The sequence below is a fragment of the Pristis pectinata genome, chromosome 3, assembly GCF_009764475.1.
Source record: "Pristis pectinata isolate sPriPec2 chromosome 3, sPriPec2.1.pri, whole genome shotgun sequence".
Classification (NCBI taxonomy): domain Eukaryota; kingdom Metazoa; phylum Chordata; class Chondrichthyes; order Rhinopristiformes; family Pristidae; genus Pristis; species Pristis pectinata.
In genome coordinates this window covers 102,830,008-102,849,858 of record NC_067407.1, presented here as the reverse complement: position 1 = coordinate 102,849,858, position 19,851 = coordinate 102,830,008, and the positions used below count along the sequence as shown (strand labels likewise).

Sequence of the window (19,851 nt, the reverse complement as noted above, 5' to 3'; positions counted from 1 at the left end):
GATAACAGACCCAGTCTAGGTACTAGTATAGTAAAACTTCCCCGAACTGCTTCCAACATATTAATATCCTTGCTTAAATAAGGAGAACAATACCATGCACAGTACTCCAATGTAAATCAGCATTAATTTAGAAAGACAATTTTATGTAAAAACACATTTTCAGTTGCATTAAATTTTACTGTCATCTTTCCTACATTCTTTTTAAAAGAATGTATTTAAAAAAATGAAACTAAGTGATTGAGGTAATTCATGGGAGATTGTTTAGTGATGTGCAAATGATTCTGAGCAGAAAAGTCAGCAGAAGAAAAAAGTATCAGGCAGAGTTCATGCCTCATCACCAATTAGACTCAAAGCTGAAACTCAATCCCAAGGTTTCCAGCAAACACAGTATTTTAATTTTTGCTTTCTAAATTTGATCCATTGGAATCTTGCAAGCAGCCATCTTTACTTGTGCATGTTGTCATTTACCTTAAGCTGGTGAGAAGAGGCATTCCTCAATCTTCTAAATTAAAAATATCAGCATATCAAATGCATCATTTACCTGTTTCATAACATCTAGTACCATAACCACTTGCTGGGGATATAGCAATCCCTGAGACATGAGTGATAAACACATCTTTGCATCTCTTTTGAGTTCGTCATAGCTCTCATCATTTTCTACAGGGGCGATCTAAGTTATTAAAATATACAATAAAAACAATTTAGTGTGTCAGTTTTTACTCTGTTTGTAGAGTACAAAAATTCAATGTGTCAATGGGACAGCAGCAGAGACACAAAACCAGTTAGATTTCGAAGAAAGAATTATAAAGGACAAATCACATTTCAGAAACTGTTCAAACAAATACATGTGTTTTCTAATAAAATCTAGAACGTAAAATTTAAATATGACAACATACCTTGAACAATAGTGGCATGAGATGGAGCTGTTCTGCAATTGCTGTAGAAAATGACCTTCCTGCACTTGCCATTAACCATTTCAACACTATATTACAAAACAAAACATGCCATGGGTTAAGACGCCAATAATTTTACCAATAACTTTAGTTCTTCAAAACAGAAAATGAAAGCTCCACAACTCCACTTTAATGTGCAGCTATTAAGATTAAACACAAGCCTGTCCTGCCGTGGTACAACATTTGAAATGGAATATGAAACAACCAACAGATATCTACTGGCATAACAATCAAGGCAGACGTGCAGGAAGTGTTGTAAAGCTTGAAAGAAAAATATTAGATATCCCATGTAATCTATTATGTATATGGGGTGAGGTTTTTTTTAAACCATTTACAAGTCATTAATGCAATAACAGGTATCAGTTTATTACAATGAAGTGAATTTATTTAAACATCAAATAATTGATCCAAGGTAAAAATTCTATATTCTTGATTGAAACTGGAACGTCTGACAAAACACAGGCAGCTTGATTTTGGACGTTGAATTTAGAGGGAATAGAGAATATGAGAATACCAAAATGATATGAGAAAAATCAAGCATAAAGATGATAAATGTTTTCAACAGTGGGTGAGCTGAGGCAAGGCAGAGACCACAATACCATGGAGATGGAAAAGCATCATAGTTCATTGATAGGATGCAGAGTTTAAAAAAGTTATAGTTTTACAAAGCCTGGTTCCATTTAAACAAATAGCTATGTGGAGGGATGGAATCAGTGCCAATCTAGCAGAGTTTATGGTAGGGATGTGGAAAAATAGCTATAAAGTTGCTTTAAAAATTAAAGTACCTTTAATTCATTTGTCACAATTTCAGTTAGAGGATGGTGTCAAGCCAAGGGCAGAGAACAAATTGAGAAATAGTCTAACTACAATGAGGAAGCGGCAAGAAGATTAAAAAGGACACAGTAAATTGAAAAGATAAAAAGGGGGGGGGGGGGGGGTAGAAAAGACAAATTTGAAAAACCGAAAGCAGGGTCTTGGATATGGAAAAGCAGCCGAAATGTACGTGCAAATAAATCCAAAGGGAAGATTTTAAGATACATGGACAAACGATAGAGACCTAGGTTTAGCAGGGAAGGAATGATAGAATACGAGCTGATAATGGTGCTTCTGCAGCCAGCTGCCCAACTATTCATTAGGCAGAGTTAAGAACCAGGCAAATCTTGACTGGATGCTGAACCAATTATTGCATCCCTATAAAATTTAATGCAGTCACCACATGCAGCAGCAAGCAAAAGGCACTACTTTAAAAAGGCTAGATGAATTTAGCAGTGATCCAACTGTGCGCATAATTTGGGTATGGTTGGTACACTGATATATTCAGCTGTAAATCAGATGCAGCACTGTTGAATTTATGTCCCACTGTGCCGAGTTCACCTTCCCTGACCACCATACATCAAATATCAATGTTTAGTATAACCTTCTAAATGAGACAATTAAAAAAGTATTAACAAAATAACATCTTGATTGCCCAAACTGAGAGAACTTCAGGAATGGAAAATACCTGAGTCACTCCCTCTAGAATCTGCTTGTTGAACTTTGAATGAATTTGCTTAACTTATCCTACTAGCGGTCTTCAATGGATGCAAGCTTCACCTTAACAAGTAAATACATCTTTCACTACACTAATATATAGTTTCAGTCCCTTTAACCACCTCAATAACCAATTTACCATGACTTGAGAAAGGACAGGCCAGGCTCACCACTCTCTATCTCAGCAGTTCAGGATTACAGCCCTACTCCATACTGCAAACTACTCATGGAAAGATCAATAAACGCAACACAAGATATTGAATGTTTACCTGTTTTCAGAAGTTTAATGGCCTGGGTTCTTTCGTCTTGTTCCCCAATACCATTTTCCTCAACAACATGATTTTGTATCTCTTCATCAATTTCCATCAGAGGTTTAAGTTGGCCTAACATACGGCTGGTAAATTCAGAGACACGTGGTGACAGCGTTGGATTTGAATTAGGTAAGGTGATGTCTATCATGAATAAATATGTTAGAACGCTGCAGAAGGAAAATATTTGAAAAGTAAAATTAATGAAGGAGTGGTCCATTACTAGTTTATTATTACACAAATTTTATTGACATTTAATTCAAGAATTTTAGAATTCCCCATTGGGATCACAAATAATGGAGACATTATTCCCCGTCTAAGTTTCTATACCTGTGTGAATTGGTTTTAAAGAACCAATCATTTGCTTAAATAGTTTAATTGAAATACCATGGCTTGACGTTAAATGTTCAGTTTGAAGTGAATTACTGTCATCAGTTGCAATTTTACAAGTTACCCAGTGGGAAACAAATTAATCAGTGTTCCCATTTGTTACAACTATTTAATGGATTTGATACAATTTGAAATCAGTGGATTAAGATGAGCACCGAATCGTACTCAACAAGGAAGTTTCTCACACAAACAGGTTGTCAACACTAAAGATGGCTTAAAAAGGGAAAGAAATAAATATAATGGGAGATAGAGACAAAGAAGGGTGTTTTAAAGAAAAGGGGAAGAAAGATGTAGATGAGTAAGGAGGTATAGTTTAAGCTTGTACAATATTCAAATATAGATTTACAATAATTTAAATCAAAGTCACAACTTTGTATAATACTCTCTCAATAATAGGATATTGCAACATTTTAAACTCTCCTATTTAAAAGCACTCACCTTCCTATCCTTTCTCGCACATTCTTATAGACCTGTGTGAGCTTAGGCTCAAGATATTGAAGGAGTCTATGCATCAATTCAGGTACTCTCCACTCTTGTTGAGCCAAACCACCCTGCAAAACGTATAGTCGGCTAGCAATAGAAGACAAAGAGTGTGAGCTAATAAACTTCCATTTCTTTGTACATCAAGGCAAAAGAACATTATATTTTCACTTTGATTACCATTTACAGGCATATTCTTCCTCGTTCCTTCATTTACGATCATTTTTCACAAATAAATATATCTGCTGTCTTTAAAAAAGGGCAGTGAAAGCAAATACCTGGTGATAGTTAAATAAGGGAAGGGAGTAGGGCCACAGATAAGAAATACTGGGACTCCGTTTCTAAAAGTCCTGGCCATCAAGGTTTACCATTAGACCAACAATGCCAGTGTCATTCAGTGTAGATTCGATTCCACAAACGATAAAGGTTCAAGGGTTGATCCCCCTTGTGTTTGACCAAGTGACAACATTAGTTGAAAAAAAATCACCTGGTGTTTTCACAGTCACCTCCCACTGGAGTCTGTGTGTGTGTCTACATTGGTTGTTCAGCAAAATTAAAATCAAGGTCACATTAATATTGACATGCCTGACTCGATTCTGATTTCATTTAGGAGATTCAGTTGGGAAAGTTACGAGAGCAAGCCCTACATAGGGTTAGTGGGGGAAATCGCAGCTCCAGGGACCCAGGTTCGATCTGTGACAGTGTTGTTTCCTCCAGCTGGCACAGTTTCATCCTACTTTTCAAAGACATGTTCATAGGTTAATTAGCTACTGTAAATTACAGTGTATACCAATGGTGAAAAGAATCAAAGGGAAGTTGATGAGCATGTATGAGAAGAGAAGTTGCAGGTGTGTAAGGAAATAAGAATGAGGAATTGCGACTGATAGGACTGTTCCCCTGGGAGAGGGTATGAACCCAACAGACTGAATAGCTTCCTTCTTTGTCATTATGTGGTTTGACAAATATCTTGTACCTCAACTCTGCTCAGCAGCTTCAGCATGTAGAAAGAACAATCAAATAAAACAATTGCTGTGATATGATCATTGACTTCTCCACTCCTAATTCTCCATTACACCAGTTTGACAAAACTAAAAGGCAGTGAGGTTTGTGTTTTGCATACGCAAATTAAATTGTTTTCAAGTAACCAGAATGACAAAGGAAGATGTATCTAATAGCATTCAGCTTTTAGGTTCATAACTAATGGATAAGTGACATTCTAAATATAATTTTAGCTACGAGTTTTACTTGTTTGTTGTATCCACATCTCAAATTAAACAGAATTATGTGGAAAAGACCTGAAGCTCACTTCCTGCATGTCAGCAAAACTTTCTTTAACTAGTTGAATTTAAGAAAACATCACACAAGAAATCCAAAAGAAGATAAGCCAAACAAAAGATTGTGCAAAATGACATTAAAATCTCAAACAAGCCAGTACCCGAAAGATGGCAGCGGTCTTTGCTTACATGTGAAAATGAATTGGAGTTTGATAACAAATAGCAAAATATCCCAATCAATTTAAGACGTACTCTATTCCTTTCGAATATTAATATTCGACCCACTAATTAAGATGAGAAAACAACAGTATTTTCAAACTTCAGGTCTTAAAAGTGTTAACAAGCAGTTAATATTTTCACAATTTCTTACTATTTACATATTCATTCCATAATTATTTAGAAGCTTAACTGCCTTTCACAATACATACAACTCCTGCTGCATTTCTCAAAAAAATTCTTTGAGAAGGAATGAAACCTCTGGATTACAAAATATTCAATTTCATACTATGAAATGAACTGCATCACTTCACACCATATTATGAATGGAAATTCAAATCGGTATCATACTCCTGAACTGAATATAGTAAGATATTTATACTTTATTGAGCCATAATGAAATTATACAAGCATAGTTTAACATTCTAATTTGGATTACCCGAAACTTGTTATTGTAAGCTGTCTTTTACTTCAATGTTTTTCCAAGTTGCTAATTGTAATTTCTATTCCTACGCCCCCTAGGCATTGAAGTTTTCTGTAGGTTTTTGTGCTTCTCATTGTTTTGTCAACCAAATTTCAATTTGGATATAATCGGTTTAACTAAGTCCTTCAATAGTGCTTTGAAGTGATTGTAAAAATTTTGGTTATGCTATGAACATAGCTCTTCAACACTGCTGGCAGCACATCTTTATTAAATACACAGCACTCCATATTAAGATTCCTAAGCAGAGTCTTCAATCTGAATGCACGGAATGCCTCAATTGAGGATGGAGAGAGCATTTCAGAATATCTGTTTGAACAAAGCCCACCTGATATGGAAGTATTTACGCTGCTAGTACTTCTTCCAGTGCCTTTGCCATTATTTTTGTAAATGTGTACACCTCCTGCAGACATGGGGGTCCATATCTGGTTACAAAAGCAGAGAATGTTGCCTTGTTCAAATTCAGAAGCAAGATTTATTTTTACTCGCCTCATTACAGATTGTCGGAACACTGGGAGCAAAATTTTCTGATAAGGACAATTAATGATAACACAATGACAGGGGCTCTGGCGACAGATTAAATTGCCTACTGTGACTCAGTTTACTCCCCCAGGCATGCAAAGGAACACCAAGTATATAGTTATTTTATTCTTCAAAGGTTTTGCAAGAAACTTGGACTAACACAAACAGCACTTCAATTGATTTTATTCTTGTAGAGTCCAAAAAACCTTTTTGTAGTAGATCAAATATTAATAAAGTTATTGGTTTTATGAATGTTCCTATTTATTATTATTTCTAATCCTCATTGTCTGTAGTGTTGCTCTACCTGATCCAAAGGGATTGAACACTTTTAGTATGTTAGCCCAAAACATCAGGAAATGATCACTGATCTTTCCCCTGGAGATTTCCATTTGTTGTTGTTTTTGTTGGCAAATGTAGGATACCAGGGAAACAGGGGAGGGCAATATATAAAATCTTCTGTCAGATTTGGAAGGGTTAGCAGAGGGAGATAGACAGATGACACATGCAAATTCATGGAAACAACAATGAAGAACAATAGCACAAATTCAAATGGAACCAGACTCAAGACCCTTCCACTGAACCAAAACAGATCAAGATGATGAAATAAATGAGTATTTAAAGCAGAGGAGTACATATCTGCCAAGAATGGAGTAAGGCAGTGGAATGAGTTTTGGATCACTTCAGCAGAGGTTGGATAAAGCCTACGTAGCTTCCTTCTTTGCATATTGTGTTTTTATTTTAATTACTGACCAACAAACAGATACTCACGGCAAATTGGAAGGTTCTGTGTATATATCAAATTCACATGTGGAGCAAGCTAGAAAATAGTCAGATAACTTTCCTTTCCAAAGAGGGTGAAAGTAATTTAAATCTCTGAACAGTATGGTGCACAGATTTCTCATTGGCACAGCGGTATCATAAACATAACATGGGCCACTTTCTTAGCAGTAGCCACACTGGCCTCTACTGGGTTCCAAGAAATTGGAGACATCAAGAATCATCCTCTTACCTTCTCAAAAGATATTTTGAGAAAATCTGCCCTTTTAACCCTTTCATTGAAGCTCAAAGGCAAACATTTCATATTAATACTTGCTTTGTTTGAAGGGATTTGGACTTAAAATTACCTTTCCACTATTACAAGTTCTGAATCCTACAGACAATATTCTATGCCATTTAATCTCTCTCCCATCCCCTACCCTATCATATCTAAGTACAAAAAAATAAAGTACAACATATTAAGTACAACCTGGAATAGAACAGATAACCTACTGTTATGTGCACTGCAAAGTTAAGAAAGCCTGGCAATTTCCTTGTTCTCAATAAATACTTCACCCATCACAACATGAGAATGTGGTCTGATCAGATGGTAAACTACAGCTAGAAGTTGCATTATGCAATCAAATAGCAAATCAAATTTGTAAGCCAACATTTTACACCACCAAACCACCTTTGCGAATACAACGTTAATAAAACTTTGAACCAGTCCTTCCAATACTGAAGGTTTGTCTTGAATTATCAGACTCATTTCAGATTCATGAAATGTATTCACAGAACATCATGGAGTAGTAGTATGTTAAGTTATATTCTGAACATATACAATAGGAACTGGCAAAGCTAAAGAGTTCTGGCACTCCATTACTAAGTTCATTAAATTGAAGTGGAATTTCAATTTTTCAGTTAACACACAAATAATACATGCTATTAAGATGAAAGAATTTGATGACAATGCAGTTCCAGTTTTTGAACCACATGGCAATATCACAATTTCTGATTCTGGTTGCAGGTATACGGGGGTGCAGCGAGAGGGACAGACACTGTTCAATGCCTCAACAGAAAGTCAGTCATTCAATTCCTTGAGACTGATCCACCCTTCAATTAGGTTGAGGCTTCTCTGCACTCACTTATTTTCCCATCTTTGCCCAATATCCATCACTATGATCTGATAAAAATCTATGTTACTATTGAAAATTCTAATATCCTTGCACACACAGGGGTCAGAGGTGTGAGTGGAAGCAGGGAGAAAAGAAGTAGCCTTAAATTTCTCCAGTACTTTGTGCAGAAAACCTTCTGATTTTACTCCCATATGGCAAAGTTCTAACTGTACGATTATATCAACTTGTTCTTAGTCAGATGAAACAATATTCCAGCTATGATTTATTCATTAACAATACGTTGTTGAACCCTCCAACACCCATCCACACATCCATTGCTCCCACCAATATGGTGTAAGAGCTGTTCAATTACTTGAAGCTAGGCTGCTGATCAATTTCTATTGTTACCTGCTACGATTCTGCAAGCATTTGCCACTTCCTAAATCTTTTTTTTCAAACTCCACTTCCTACAGGTGTGCCAGCAGCTGAAGAACTTAGTTAGGCCTCAGTACTGCAGCCACTGCCAGACATGGTGGGAATTTACCCTGGAATTGAACCCGGGTCGCTGGTGCTGTAATAGCATTGCGCTAACCGCTAAAATGAAAGCTGGGTGCAATTTATTTCTCAGATTCCATATTGGAAGCTTTTGAAGCATCCAAAAATGTAGTGTTCTATAGTATTGAATGCTTTTTATGGTTTAAATAGTTTTGCTTGCTTCATTCCACAACCACCTATCCTCAGGGGAACTTAATCCTTGTTTATGCAACTCATCTTCATAACTTCACCTTCTAATACAAGATGCCCAAGCTACAGCAAACAGAACTTAACCTGCTGAAGTGCATATTATCATGATGCCCAAAGCATCATGTGGGTTACAACAGGCTTTTTCTCTGTAATCTTTTGCCACTGCAGAGAGCCAAGAAGCGGATTGTGTGGGGTAGGAGAATGGCATCAGGGAGAGGTTTAAAATCACTGTGCATGCTCTGTGCAAGTGTGGGTCAAGAACACAGAAGTGGTTAAATCATTTCTAGTAACCAGTGATTTGTTCTAACCTGAAAATGGCACCCCTGCTCTTAGACTATAGAATCTGCATTGCACCCAAAGTTTTATACACCTATCCTGAGGCCAAGTGTCCAACATAAAACATGGTATTTCAGATGGAAGCTGATCAAGGCTCTATACAACTGAAGGACAACTTCCTCTCTAGTGCATTTCAAGGTATCTGAATATTTATTTTACTTAGTTGTTTTTGTTAAATGACTTTTAATAACCCCCAAACCTCTTTACCACTCCAGTTTCTCACTGTTTTAGGTCCAAAATGGATGATCTTAAAATTGCAAACACTGACCTCTATGTCTTCTTTTGCCCTCTCAAGTTATTTTGTCCTCTCACTTATCTTGTCAAGTAATATCAATAACTTCTTGTTACCATCTATTCTATTTACTAATCCCCTCTTTACTTTTATCTTCTTTCTAAGAAAACTTGTTCAAGCTTCTAATTTCTTTTCTCCAGAACAGCAGAGGAGGCTGAGTGGGAACCTGATACAGGCACACAAACCTGTGAGAAGCAAAGATATGCTAGATAGTAAGAAACTTTTCTCCAAGGCAGTGGTATCCAAGACCAGAGGGCATAGGTTTAAGGTAAGGATCAAGAGGTTTAGAGGTGATCCGAGGAGGATTTTTTCACCCAGAGGGTGATTACAGTCTGGAACACACTGCCCAAGATGGTGGTGAAGGCAGGAACAGTAACAACATTTCAGAGGCATCTGAACAAGCGCTTGAATCACCAAGGCATAGTAGGCTACAGACCAAGTGCAAATAAATAGGATTAGTGGAGATAGGTACTTGGTGGTTGGCATAGACCCTGTTCCTATGTTGTATGACTCAATTGGCTTCGTTTTCAAATGAATAAAATCACTTCTCTCAAAAGTGATGTTATGAATCACTTACCAGGCATCTCCAAATGATCCTCCTTCCCCACTCAATGGGGCATCCATTAGCAATTCAAAAAGCCAGTGCAGTTTACGAGGGTCCCTGCTCTCCTAGGGAAATAAGTTCAATTAGTTGTAAAAGATCCCATGGCACTTATTTCTGAAGCGAGCAAGATATTCTATAGAGATAGCCAGTATAAAAAGGTAGGGGGAAGGGGTGGTGCAAGAGCTGGCGGGTGATAGGTGCATCCAGGTCAGAAGGGGATAAATGGCAGGTGAGGGGGGGGGGGGGGGAGAGTGAGAATGATGCAAGAAGCTGGGAGGTGATAGCTGGAAATGACAAAGGGCTGAAAAAAAATGGGATCTGACAGGAGAGGAGAGAGGGCAATGGAGTAAAAGGGAAGGAGGTGAGGAAGGGAACTAGAGGGAAGAATGTGTGGGTGATGGGCAGATCAAGAGGGCAGGGGAGGGGAAAGAGAAGGGATGAAGGGGTCGATGGGATGGGGGGGTGGGGAGAGAAGGAAAACAGAGGGAAGTGGTTACTGGAAGTTAGAGAAATTGATGTTCATGCCATCAGGTTGGAGACTACCAAGGAGGAATATGAAGTGCTGTTCCTCTAATCTGTGTCTAGCCTCAATTTGGCAGTAGATGCAGCCATGGACAGACATGTTGGTGTGGGAATGAAAAGTGGAATTAAAATGGCTAGCCACTGGGAGATCCTGGCTGTTACAGTGGATGGAGCAAAGATGCTCGATGGAGCGATCCCCCAATCTGCATCGGTTCTCACCGATATAGACAAGGGCGCACCAGGAGCACCAGATGCAATAAATGACATCGATGGATTTTACAATTACAAGGTTTATTTTAACATGCACTAAGTAGAACTTTTGTACAGTTAATTTATCACCTAAATAAAGTAAAGTATGCAACTACAATGCAGTCCAGTTCAATGAGTTGTCCTTATCACTTACACAAGCTGTGGCAATGCATGTTCCCCAGTCACTGTAGGTCTCCACCGTGATGTTGGACAAAGCAGTTCGAAGAAGGGGACAGAGAATTTCCCATAGCTGCTCTACCTATAAAATCAGAAAAATAATTAACTGTAGTTCAAGAGAGTGACTTTAAAAGAGTATTCATCTTAATATTGCAATTGGATAACCCAAAATAAATTTTCAAATCTCCTATCCTAAACCATCACAAACTACCCATGCTTCAAACGCACAAAAAGCTCACATCCTTCACTATAATCATTATGATCTATTATTAAATGTTAAAACACACCCACGGAAATAGGAATTTAATTAATTCTTTAAAAGTGAAACTTACTTTTAAGTCATAAACGAATGGTGAACACAACTCAATTGATACAAATCATTCAAGGCAAACAAGCTTGGTTAGCTAGAAAATGCCTGGCATAAGAAATAGAAACCGTACTTATTTTCCCCTTTGAAAGAGCTGGAACCAGTATCGACATTTGAAATGGCAGCCAGTATTAGATAAAATCGCCATTGTTATTAATTGCCTTAAAACAGATATGCAACACAATTCGAAACTTACCACTTACTCCTTACAAATGGTTTTGAAGACAAGTTGCATTAAAGATCCAAACCAGAGCACCAAATTAGTTATAATGAAAATGAACTATACTCAACTTTCAATAATGCCAATTTAATTCTGCACAAACATGCAAATATCTCCCTCATTTTAAACAGTTAGTGTGCAGAGCATGAAAACAACAGCACTACCTTTTCATATGACCAGTGTTTACAACCTCGTATTAATCCTGCAATGATTTCAGCTCCACAGCGTTGAGCACTTTCATGAGAATCTGAGACGAGACGTTCCAAATGTGGTTTTAAAACTGGTAAAAAAGCTGTGTCAAAGTTCCTGAACAAACCCTAGCATGAAAAAAAGAATGAACAAAATCATGTCAATAACATTCAAAGTACAACGTAAAAGAACTATTGAAATTATTTTGTTTGATCTCACTTGAGCTTAGAAAAAAAGTGAGAGGTCATCTCATGGAAATGGACAAAATTCTTAAGGGCTTCGACAGAGCTGTCATTTCCCCTGGGTAGGTTGTCAAGAACCAGGGGTTGACTATTCAGAATAGTGGAGAGAAGAAATTAATCAGAGGGTGGTGAATCTTTGGAATTCTCTCGACATCTGTGGAAACTTGGTCAAGGCAGAAGCCTTTGGATATTAAGGGAACTAAAGGATATAGAGTTAATGCAAGACAATAGATCAAAGATCTTACTGAATGGTGGACCAGGCATGGTAGGGGAAACACAAATAGAACACAGAAGCAGTATTAGGCTATGTTAATTTCATACAGGAAAAATACTGGTCAGGTAGTTAAAGACAATTGTCATTTATCAGTTAAGCTTCCTGGAATGCCACTGCAATATTCAAAGGAGGATGTTACTTGTATACTTTCCATTCTGAAGTACCACTCCCTACTCAGCCAGTCAGGAAATTCATCACATGCTCCAAAGGTGTCATGCTAGGATTAGGAATTCAACCTTTAATGTGGTAGTTGAAAATCCAGAATGACATTATTGGACTGAGCTTAACCACATTTTGGATCAGGTCTGTTGTTTCTTTTTTGGAAGCCGGTTACAGACACAGAATTAAGCCATTGGCCCCTCGTCACTGAACTGTAGATCAGGCACATCGTGGCTTTTACCTTGGTGTCACTTTCCTCTACTAATTCCATAACCACTGACTCCCTTAACGTCACTGAGTATATTCAACAGAACTTAACAATGACTGAGCTCCACAATGCTCTGGGATAGAAAATTCCAAAAATTTGCTCCCAAGTGAAAAAATTTCTTCTCCTCGCATCACTGAAATGGAATCAGAGCTTCATAAATCCCTATAGCAATCCTAATCTTTGCTTTTTAACTGTTAATCAATCCTTAATCCATGTCAGTATCTGACACTCCATCCAATGTATTCTAATTTTGTTCAATAACCTCGTGTGGCACCTCAAAGGTCTTCTGAAAGTCCTATTGCAACACATCCACCAATTCTCCCTTATCTATTCTCAAGAGTTGTAACCTCAAAAAATATTAACATTTGTCAAACGTGACTTTCCCTTCATGAACATTATTTTTTTCTATGTGCCTTATTAGCACTTACTTAATAATACATTCAAGTATTTTCCCAGCTACTTATGTCAAACTAACTGGTCTGTAACTCCTCATTTTCTTTCTCCTTTCTTAAATGGTTGGGTTACATTTGCTACCTTCTAATCTGTGGAATCCTAGAATGTATAAAATTTTGGGGATTAATTTTGGTGATTAAATATGCAATGATTAATTCTTCCCCTCATGCTGACAGGTGATTCTACATAGCATGAAAAACACTTCAGTTCCTCACCATAACAAATATGTTTTTAGCAAAAGTCTGAACATTCAGAATCAATGGACATTTTGACTATGAAGGATGTTACAAATGGAAAACACTGCCAAACCACAGGAATCCAATCAGTCCTGAAACATTGCATGTCAAAGCAAATACTTCAGCAAATGATTTCTGATCAATTCTACAAGTATCAGGAGAAAGACTGCACAGTTGTTATAATTCCAGAAAGATGCAGTTGAAGTCTGGTTATATTTTCATAATCTAAACATAAAAGGCAATAGACATCACTGAAAGTTGGAGTTAGAAGACCCGAATCTATTCACTGACAAAAATGGAAAATTTTCCAAAAATGGAAAGTTTTTCAAAATTATGAAGTGACCAGTGCCAGATGAGCCACTGTGGTGGGGAAATAACTTCAAGACTCCTACTTGGAATACACTGCCACAACTGTAGTGGCCATGTAGGTACAGAACACAAAACAGCCATACTCTAGATTATTCTAAAGTAAAGAGAGGGCAGAGAACACAGGATAACATGAATAAAACCTATGCAGAAATAAATGACAAGCCAGAAAAGGAAAAGATTAAACCACTTTCATTGCACAAGTATTAACTACCCAGGCAAGTGTACGTGGATAGCATATGTGAACCCAATATATGCAATAACCTTCCTATATTTATCAAACATTGGTAGCTGAATTTAATAACCATGGGCAATGATAATAGGGCAAAAATGCTCTAGCATTTGGCATCTCTGACCTGCTCACTTTGACTCCAAATGATTCATGGAAGATTTTGAATGAAGGAAAAAATATCTCTGCTCCACATTCCGAAATTACTTCTTCATCTTAAAAATGTACAACTAGATATGACAAGGCCAATTCATGATTACAAACTCAAATGTGATGATCCAGGTAATTTTAATAGTGGGCAATACAAACATGAAATTCAAAATAATAAACAGCAAACTGTAGACCAAATCAGGAGTTAGTCATGATGCACTGGCATCTCTCCCTTTCTAGATCAAGCCCAATTTCAAAGAGTTGGTACATCATCTAGGTAGACTTTCAGTGCAATTCCAAACAAACACTGCCCTCGCTGATGTGTTGTCTTCCAAGTGAGAATACATCAGATGCCTTGACGTGGTTTTAAGAACCAAATCTTCCCACTCTGGCCAACAGGTCTCACTGAACAATCACTCAAAACAATCTTTTCATTTACTTCACTGCTAATTAACACACTGTATATTGTAGTATCATTTGAGTAACTTGCTGTTCGTTTTGCACATCAAAATCATGAAAATAATTATGTCAAATAAAAATATAATTGTTAATACCATTCTTAGTACAACTTTCATAATAATGGATTTCATTTTTAAGATTTATTAGTCACACGTACATTGAAACACAGTGAAATGCATCTTTGCGTAGAATGTTCTGGGGGCAGCCCGCAAGTGTCATCACGCTTCCATCGCCAAAATAGCATGCCCACAACTTCCTAACCCATACGTCTTTGCAATGTGGGAGGAAACCGGAGCACTGCAAACACTCCATGGGAGAAATTTCTCAAGCACACAATTCTGTTTGGCTATTGGGAGTTACTCATGGCAAAATTAAGCATACAGTAAGATCATTTACCTTGAACAGGCAAAACCTGCGTGAATTAAACTTATCCTTTCCCTTTCGGTCTTCCAAGGATAAAAATTTAATTAATTTCTCTATGAATTGTGGGTCAGAGAAATTATCACAGACTACTTGTTCTGCCTACAAAGAAAGATATTTATAGGTTATTAAGTGAAGAACAGAGTCTTGGGCTAAGCAAACCAAAAGGATACAAACTATATTTAATTAACATGCAAATTGTAGCCTTGCTTCTCTTACAAAATCTTCAAACAAGATTCTGCTACAATAGATGTTCAAAATAAAAACATAAGGTGGTAAATCTTAATGTAACATTCATGAGCACTTAACAAAATGCTACTTAGATGTAAACATATATAAATTCTAGCCTTAGAGTTTGCAGTGGCAACAGCACTTGAGGAATTTTCCTAATAAATTGCTTTCCAAAACAATCATATCCTAGGAGAATGCATTACTACTTTCTAGCCTTTAGAGAAAAATTACTGTAAAGGAAATGAAACTGCTGCATAGAAAGCAAGCAGCAGTTGCACAAGGATGAACAGATGCAAGCTAGAAATTTTAAAAAATGAACAAATCACTTCTACTGTTAAGATCCAAACTAGCACTGAAATTAACACAATTAAAATATTACTGACTATGGACTGGAGGCAAAACAATTGCACACATCACTGACCTCAAAGAAAAGCTGTCAAAAAACACCTAGCAATATCTTACATTGTGGACTTCTCTTTTTTGATGCTGGTTGCTGTTCCTTCAGTCTACAAAACTGAAGTCATCAACATATTTAAGCAACCAATAATAATGAAATACTCCCATACACAGAGCAAAGCAGGAAAGAAAAATGGCAACTTTTAATTTAAAAAAAAATTTGGGCACAAAATAAAAACTGAAACATATCCACAAGACTAAAGGTGAAAATAACAAAATTAATTTCAAAATAAAATTATATTTTGATACTTATTGGAGAACTTGCTCCAAAGCTCTTTAATTATTCTTTCTATTCATGACAAGAGGGAGACAAAGGGGAAAAAGGAAACATTTATTCTTATCTGGATAGATGTCCTCTTCAGTAGTATTTATTTGAAATGAACTGGCATTAATTTAATATCAGAGCATAAATTCCCAAGGTTAATGGCAGGGCTCTTAGCAGAGTGGAGGAACAGAGGGATCTTGGGGTCCACGTCCATAGATTCCTCGAGGTTGCCGCGCAGGTCGTTAAGGTTGTTAAAAAGGCATATGGTTTGTTGACCTTCATTAGTTGGCGTATTGAGTTCAAGAACCGCGAGGTAATGTTGCAGCTCTACAGAACTCTGGATAGACCACACTTGGAGTATTGTGTTCAGTTCTAGTCACCTCATTATAGGAAGGATGTGGAAGCTTTAGAGAGGGTACAGAGGAGATTTACCAGGATGCTGCCTGGATTGGAGAGCATGTCCTATGAGGATAGGTTGAGTGAGCTAGGGCTTTTCTTTCTAGAGAGGAGGATGACAGGCGACTTGATAGAGCTGTACAAGATGATAAGAGGCATTGATTGAGTGGACAGTCAGAGACTTTTTCCAGGGCAAAAATGGCTAACACAAAGGTACATAATTTTAAGGTGATTGGAGAAAGGTATAAGGGAGATGTTAGAGGTAAGTTTTTTTTTTACACACACACACACACACACACAGTGGTGGGTGCGTGGAATGCACTGCCAGCAGAGGTTGTGGGGGCAGATACATTAGGGACATTTAAGAGATTCTTAGATAGCCACATGAAGGATAGAAAAATAGAGGGTTGTGTGGAAGGGAAGGGTTAGATAGATATTAGAGCAGGATAAGATGTTGGCACAACATCATGGTCCAAAGGGCCTGTACTGTGCTGTAATGTTCTATGTTCTAACACATAGCAGGAGATTTCAGCATGATCCAAGTTGACACTCCTGGGAAAATTACTTAGCTGACTAATTGTAAAATGGTTATGGAGTTGGTGTATCACAATTTACATTAAGTATGGTCACTATCTTTCCTTATACTTTGCATTACTTTTATGTGAAAGGACATTTTATTCTTTGCATTTTTTGCAACTTATCAATACAATATCAGACTACCATCAATCATTAACTTTCAATATGGAAAAGGAAGTGTTATTGGTGGAGCAGAGGTGGAAGTAGTACATTGGTGGAGCATTGAAGAGGTTGTACCATGACAACATATTAAGCTTCATGAAGAAATCAAGCTATAAAACCTCAGTTCCTTTTTGAGAGTGAACATATAGAATTTTGAGAAACATGTTGCAAAACTATTCTATTGACTATTGCAAAAGTCAGTGAAATTTCCCTTCATTAAGCAATTTCTGAAAGTCACTTAGAAAACAAATTAAGAATACACTGTTTATCAGACAATTGTTCAATAGATATCATTTATAAAATTTAAAATCTTCGTTGATAATTCTGTTGAGTTAACCCATTAGCTTTGGCAATCAGTTTTTATTGTGTACACGTCACTGATGAGTCATGTCTCAGGATTAAATTTGTTCATTTCAGGTTGATTAATTAATTCCAAATTGAATACTGGAAAATCTTTATAAATATTAGACACTTTTTCTCACCTCTGACATTTCTTCTTTACTCCTTCCTAATTTAGGTTGTTGGTCCAGAGGGGCATAGATAAACATCTTTCTATTTATGAGAAAACACAAGGTTTGTAGGTTTTTAAAAAGACTCTTTTGCTATAACATGCTCTCCTACAGAATCACCAACATAATGCTTTGCTTTTCTATAACTGTAATGGCACTTACGTAAACAATGCTGTGCTTGAACTTATAAATGGCTATCAAGAAAATATTTTTAACTTTTAAATCATGGAAAGCAGAAGTATTTCAGCTTCATAAAGTACACAGCTTTCAATACCCAGTGATAATCAATTACAGAGACTTGATTGAGGGAGGGACAGGAATGGGTGATCGATGTACCAGGGTTTCAAAGTTTTAGGAAGAATAGAAAAGGGGGTAAAAGAGGGTGAGGAATTGCAATATTAATTAGAAATAATATATCAACTGCACTCTGGGGAGACATAAATGGACGGCTCAGACACACATAAATGGACGGCTCGGACACAGAGTCTAAATGGGTAGAACTCAGGAATAGGAAGGGTGCAATCACTCTCTTGGGAGTGTACTATAGACCTCCCAATAGCCACTGGGACATTAAGGAAGAGATATACAAACAGATTCAGGAAATGTGTAAAAATTACACATTTCAGGCTAGCAGGAGGGTTTTAAATTGGAGCAGGGCTAATTATGAAGGCATAAGGCAGGAACTAGATAGAGTAAACTAGGAATACTTTTTTGCTGGCAAGTCCACGTTGAGCATGTGGGAAGTGTTTAAGGATCAAATACATAGGGTACAGGATAGGTACAGTATGTTCCGATTAGAAGGAAGGAAGGACATGAATGGCAAAAAAGGGAACCATGGATGTCCAGAGAAATGATGAACTTAGTTAAGAAGAAAAAGGACAAGTATGTAGAGCTTTGGAAGTTAGGATCAGACAGAGCACGTGAGGACTATAAAGAAGCTAGAAATGAACTCAAGAAAGGAATTAGGAAAGCCAGGAGGGGCCATTAAAAGTCCGTAGCAAGTAGGATTAAGGAGAATCCAAAGGCATTCTATACCTACATAAGGAACAAGAGGATAACGAGGGAAAGGGTAGGACCACTTAAGAATAAAGAAAGGAATCTATGTTTGGATGCAGGTGAGGTTCTGAATGAGTATTTCTCTTCAGTATTTACCCAGGAAAGGGATATGCAGGACACAGAAATTGGAACTGAGGGCTTAAACATGTTAGGGCATTTAGAGGTCGAGGAGGATGTAGTGTTAGGTCTCCTACACAGTATTAAGGTAGATAAGTCCCAGGGCCTGATGGGATATACCCCAGGTTACTGAGGGAGTCGAGAGAGGAAATTGCTAGGGCCTTGACCAGTATCTTTGTGTCCTCTTTGACCATGGGTGAGATCCCAAAGGACTGACAAGTGGCTAATGTTGTTCCTCTATTTAAGAAAGGAACAAGGGAAAATCCGGGGAACTATCGACCAGTGAGTCTCACATCAGTTGTAGGGAAATTGCTGAAGAAAATTCTTAGAGATTAGATTCCAGATGCTCATATATCCTATGGCTTGATTAGGGAAAGCCAGCATGGCTTTGTGCAGGGCAAGTCGTGTCTTACTAACCTGGTTGAGTTTTTTTTGACAGGGTGACAAGAGAGATTGATGAAGGTAGAGCTGTGGATGTCATCTACATGGACTTCAGCAAGGCATTTGACAATGTCCCACATAATAGATTAATCAAGAAAGTTCGGATGCATGGGGTCAGTGAAGAATTGGCTGTGTGGATCCAGAACTGGCTTGCCCGTAGAAGACAAAGGGTGATGGCTGAAGGGGCTTATTCAGGTTGGAGGCCTGTGAGTAGTGGTGTTCCGCAGGGATCTGTACTGGGGCCTCTGCTGTTTGGGATGTACATAAATGACCTGAATGAGTATGTTGATGGATAGGTTAGTGAGTTTGCAGATGATACCAAGATTGGTGAAGTTGTGAATAGTGTAGAAGACTGGCGACAGCGTGATACAGATCAGATGCAGATGTGGGGAGAGAAATGGCAGATGGAGTTTAACCTGGATGTGAGGTATTGCACCTTGGTAGGACTAATGTCAAGAGGCAGTACACTCTTAGGGCATGACCCTTAACAGTGTTAAAGAGCAGAGAGACCTTGGGGTGCAAGTCCATGTCTCACTGAAAGTGGCTACACAGGTAGATTAGGGTGGTTAAGGCAGCTTATGGAATGCTTGCTTTCATTAATCAAGGTATTGAGTATAGGATTCAAGAAGTTATGATACATCTCTATAGAACTCTAGTTAGG

At 37.6% G+C, this 19,851-nt stretch overlaps 1 protein-coding gene across 3 annotated transcripts in view; it reads right to left on the bottom strand.

Moving 5' to 3' along the window:
* Positions 1 to 19,851, bottom strand: part of LOC127568766 (proteasome activator complex subunit 4-like) — a 114,326-nt gene that overhangs the window by 19,460 nt on the left and 75,015 nt on the right. For all 3 annotated transcript variants that reach the window (XM_052012901.1, XM_052012902.1, XM_052012903.1), the window contains 9 exons: positions 17,550 to 17,619; positions 14,958 to 15,083; positions 11,701 to 11,853; positions 10,927 to 11,031; positions 9,975 to 10,066; positions 3,620 to 3,751; positions 2,753 to 2,961; positions 897 to 982; positions 542 to 670 (listed from right to left, as the gene is read on the bottom strand). In XM_052012901.1, the coding sequence (XP_051868861.1) occupies positions 542 to 670; positions 897 to 982; positions 2,753 to 2,961; positions 3,620 to 3,751; positions 9,975 to 10,066; positions 10,927 to 11,031; positions 11,701 to 11,853; positions 14,958 to 15,083; positions 17,550 to 17,619 (1,102 nt within the window). The remainder of the gene's footprint in view (positions 1 to 541; positions 671 to 896; positions 983 to 2,752; positions 2,962 to 3,619; positions 3,752 to 9,974; positions 10,067 to 10,926; positions 11,032 to 11,700; positions 11,854 to 14,957; positions 15,084 to 17,549; positions 17,620 to 19,851) is intronic.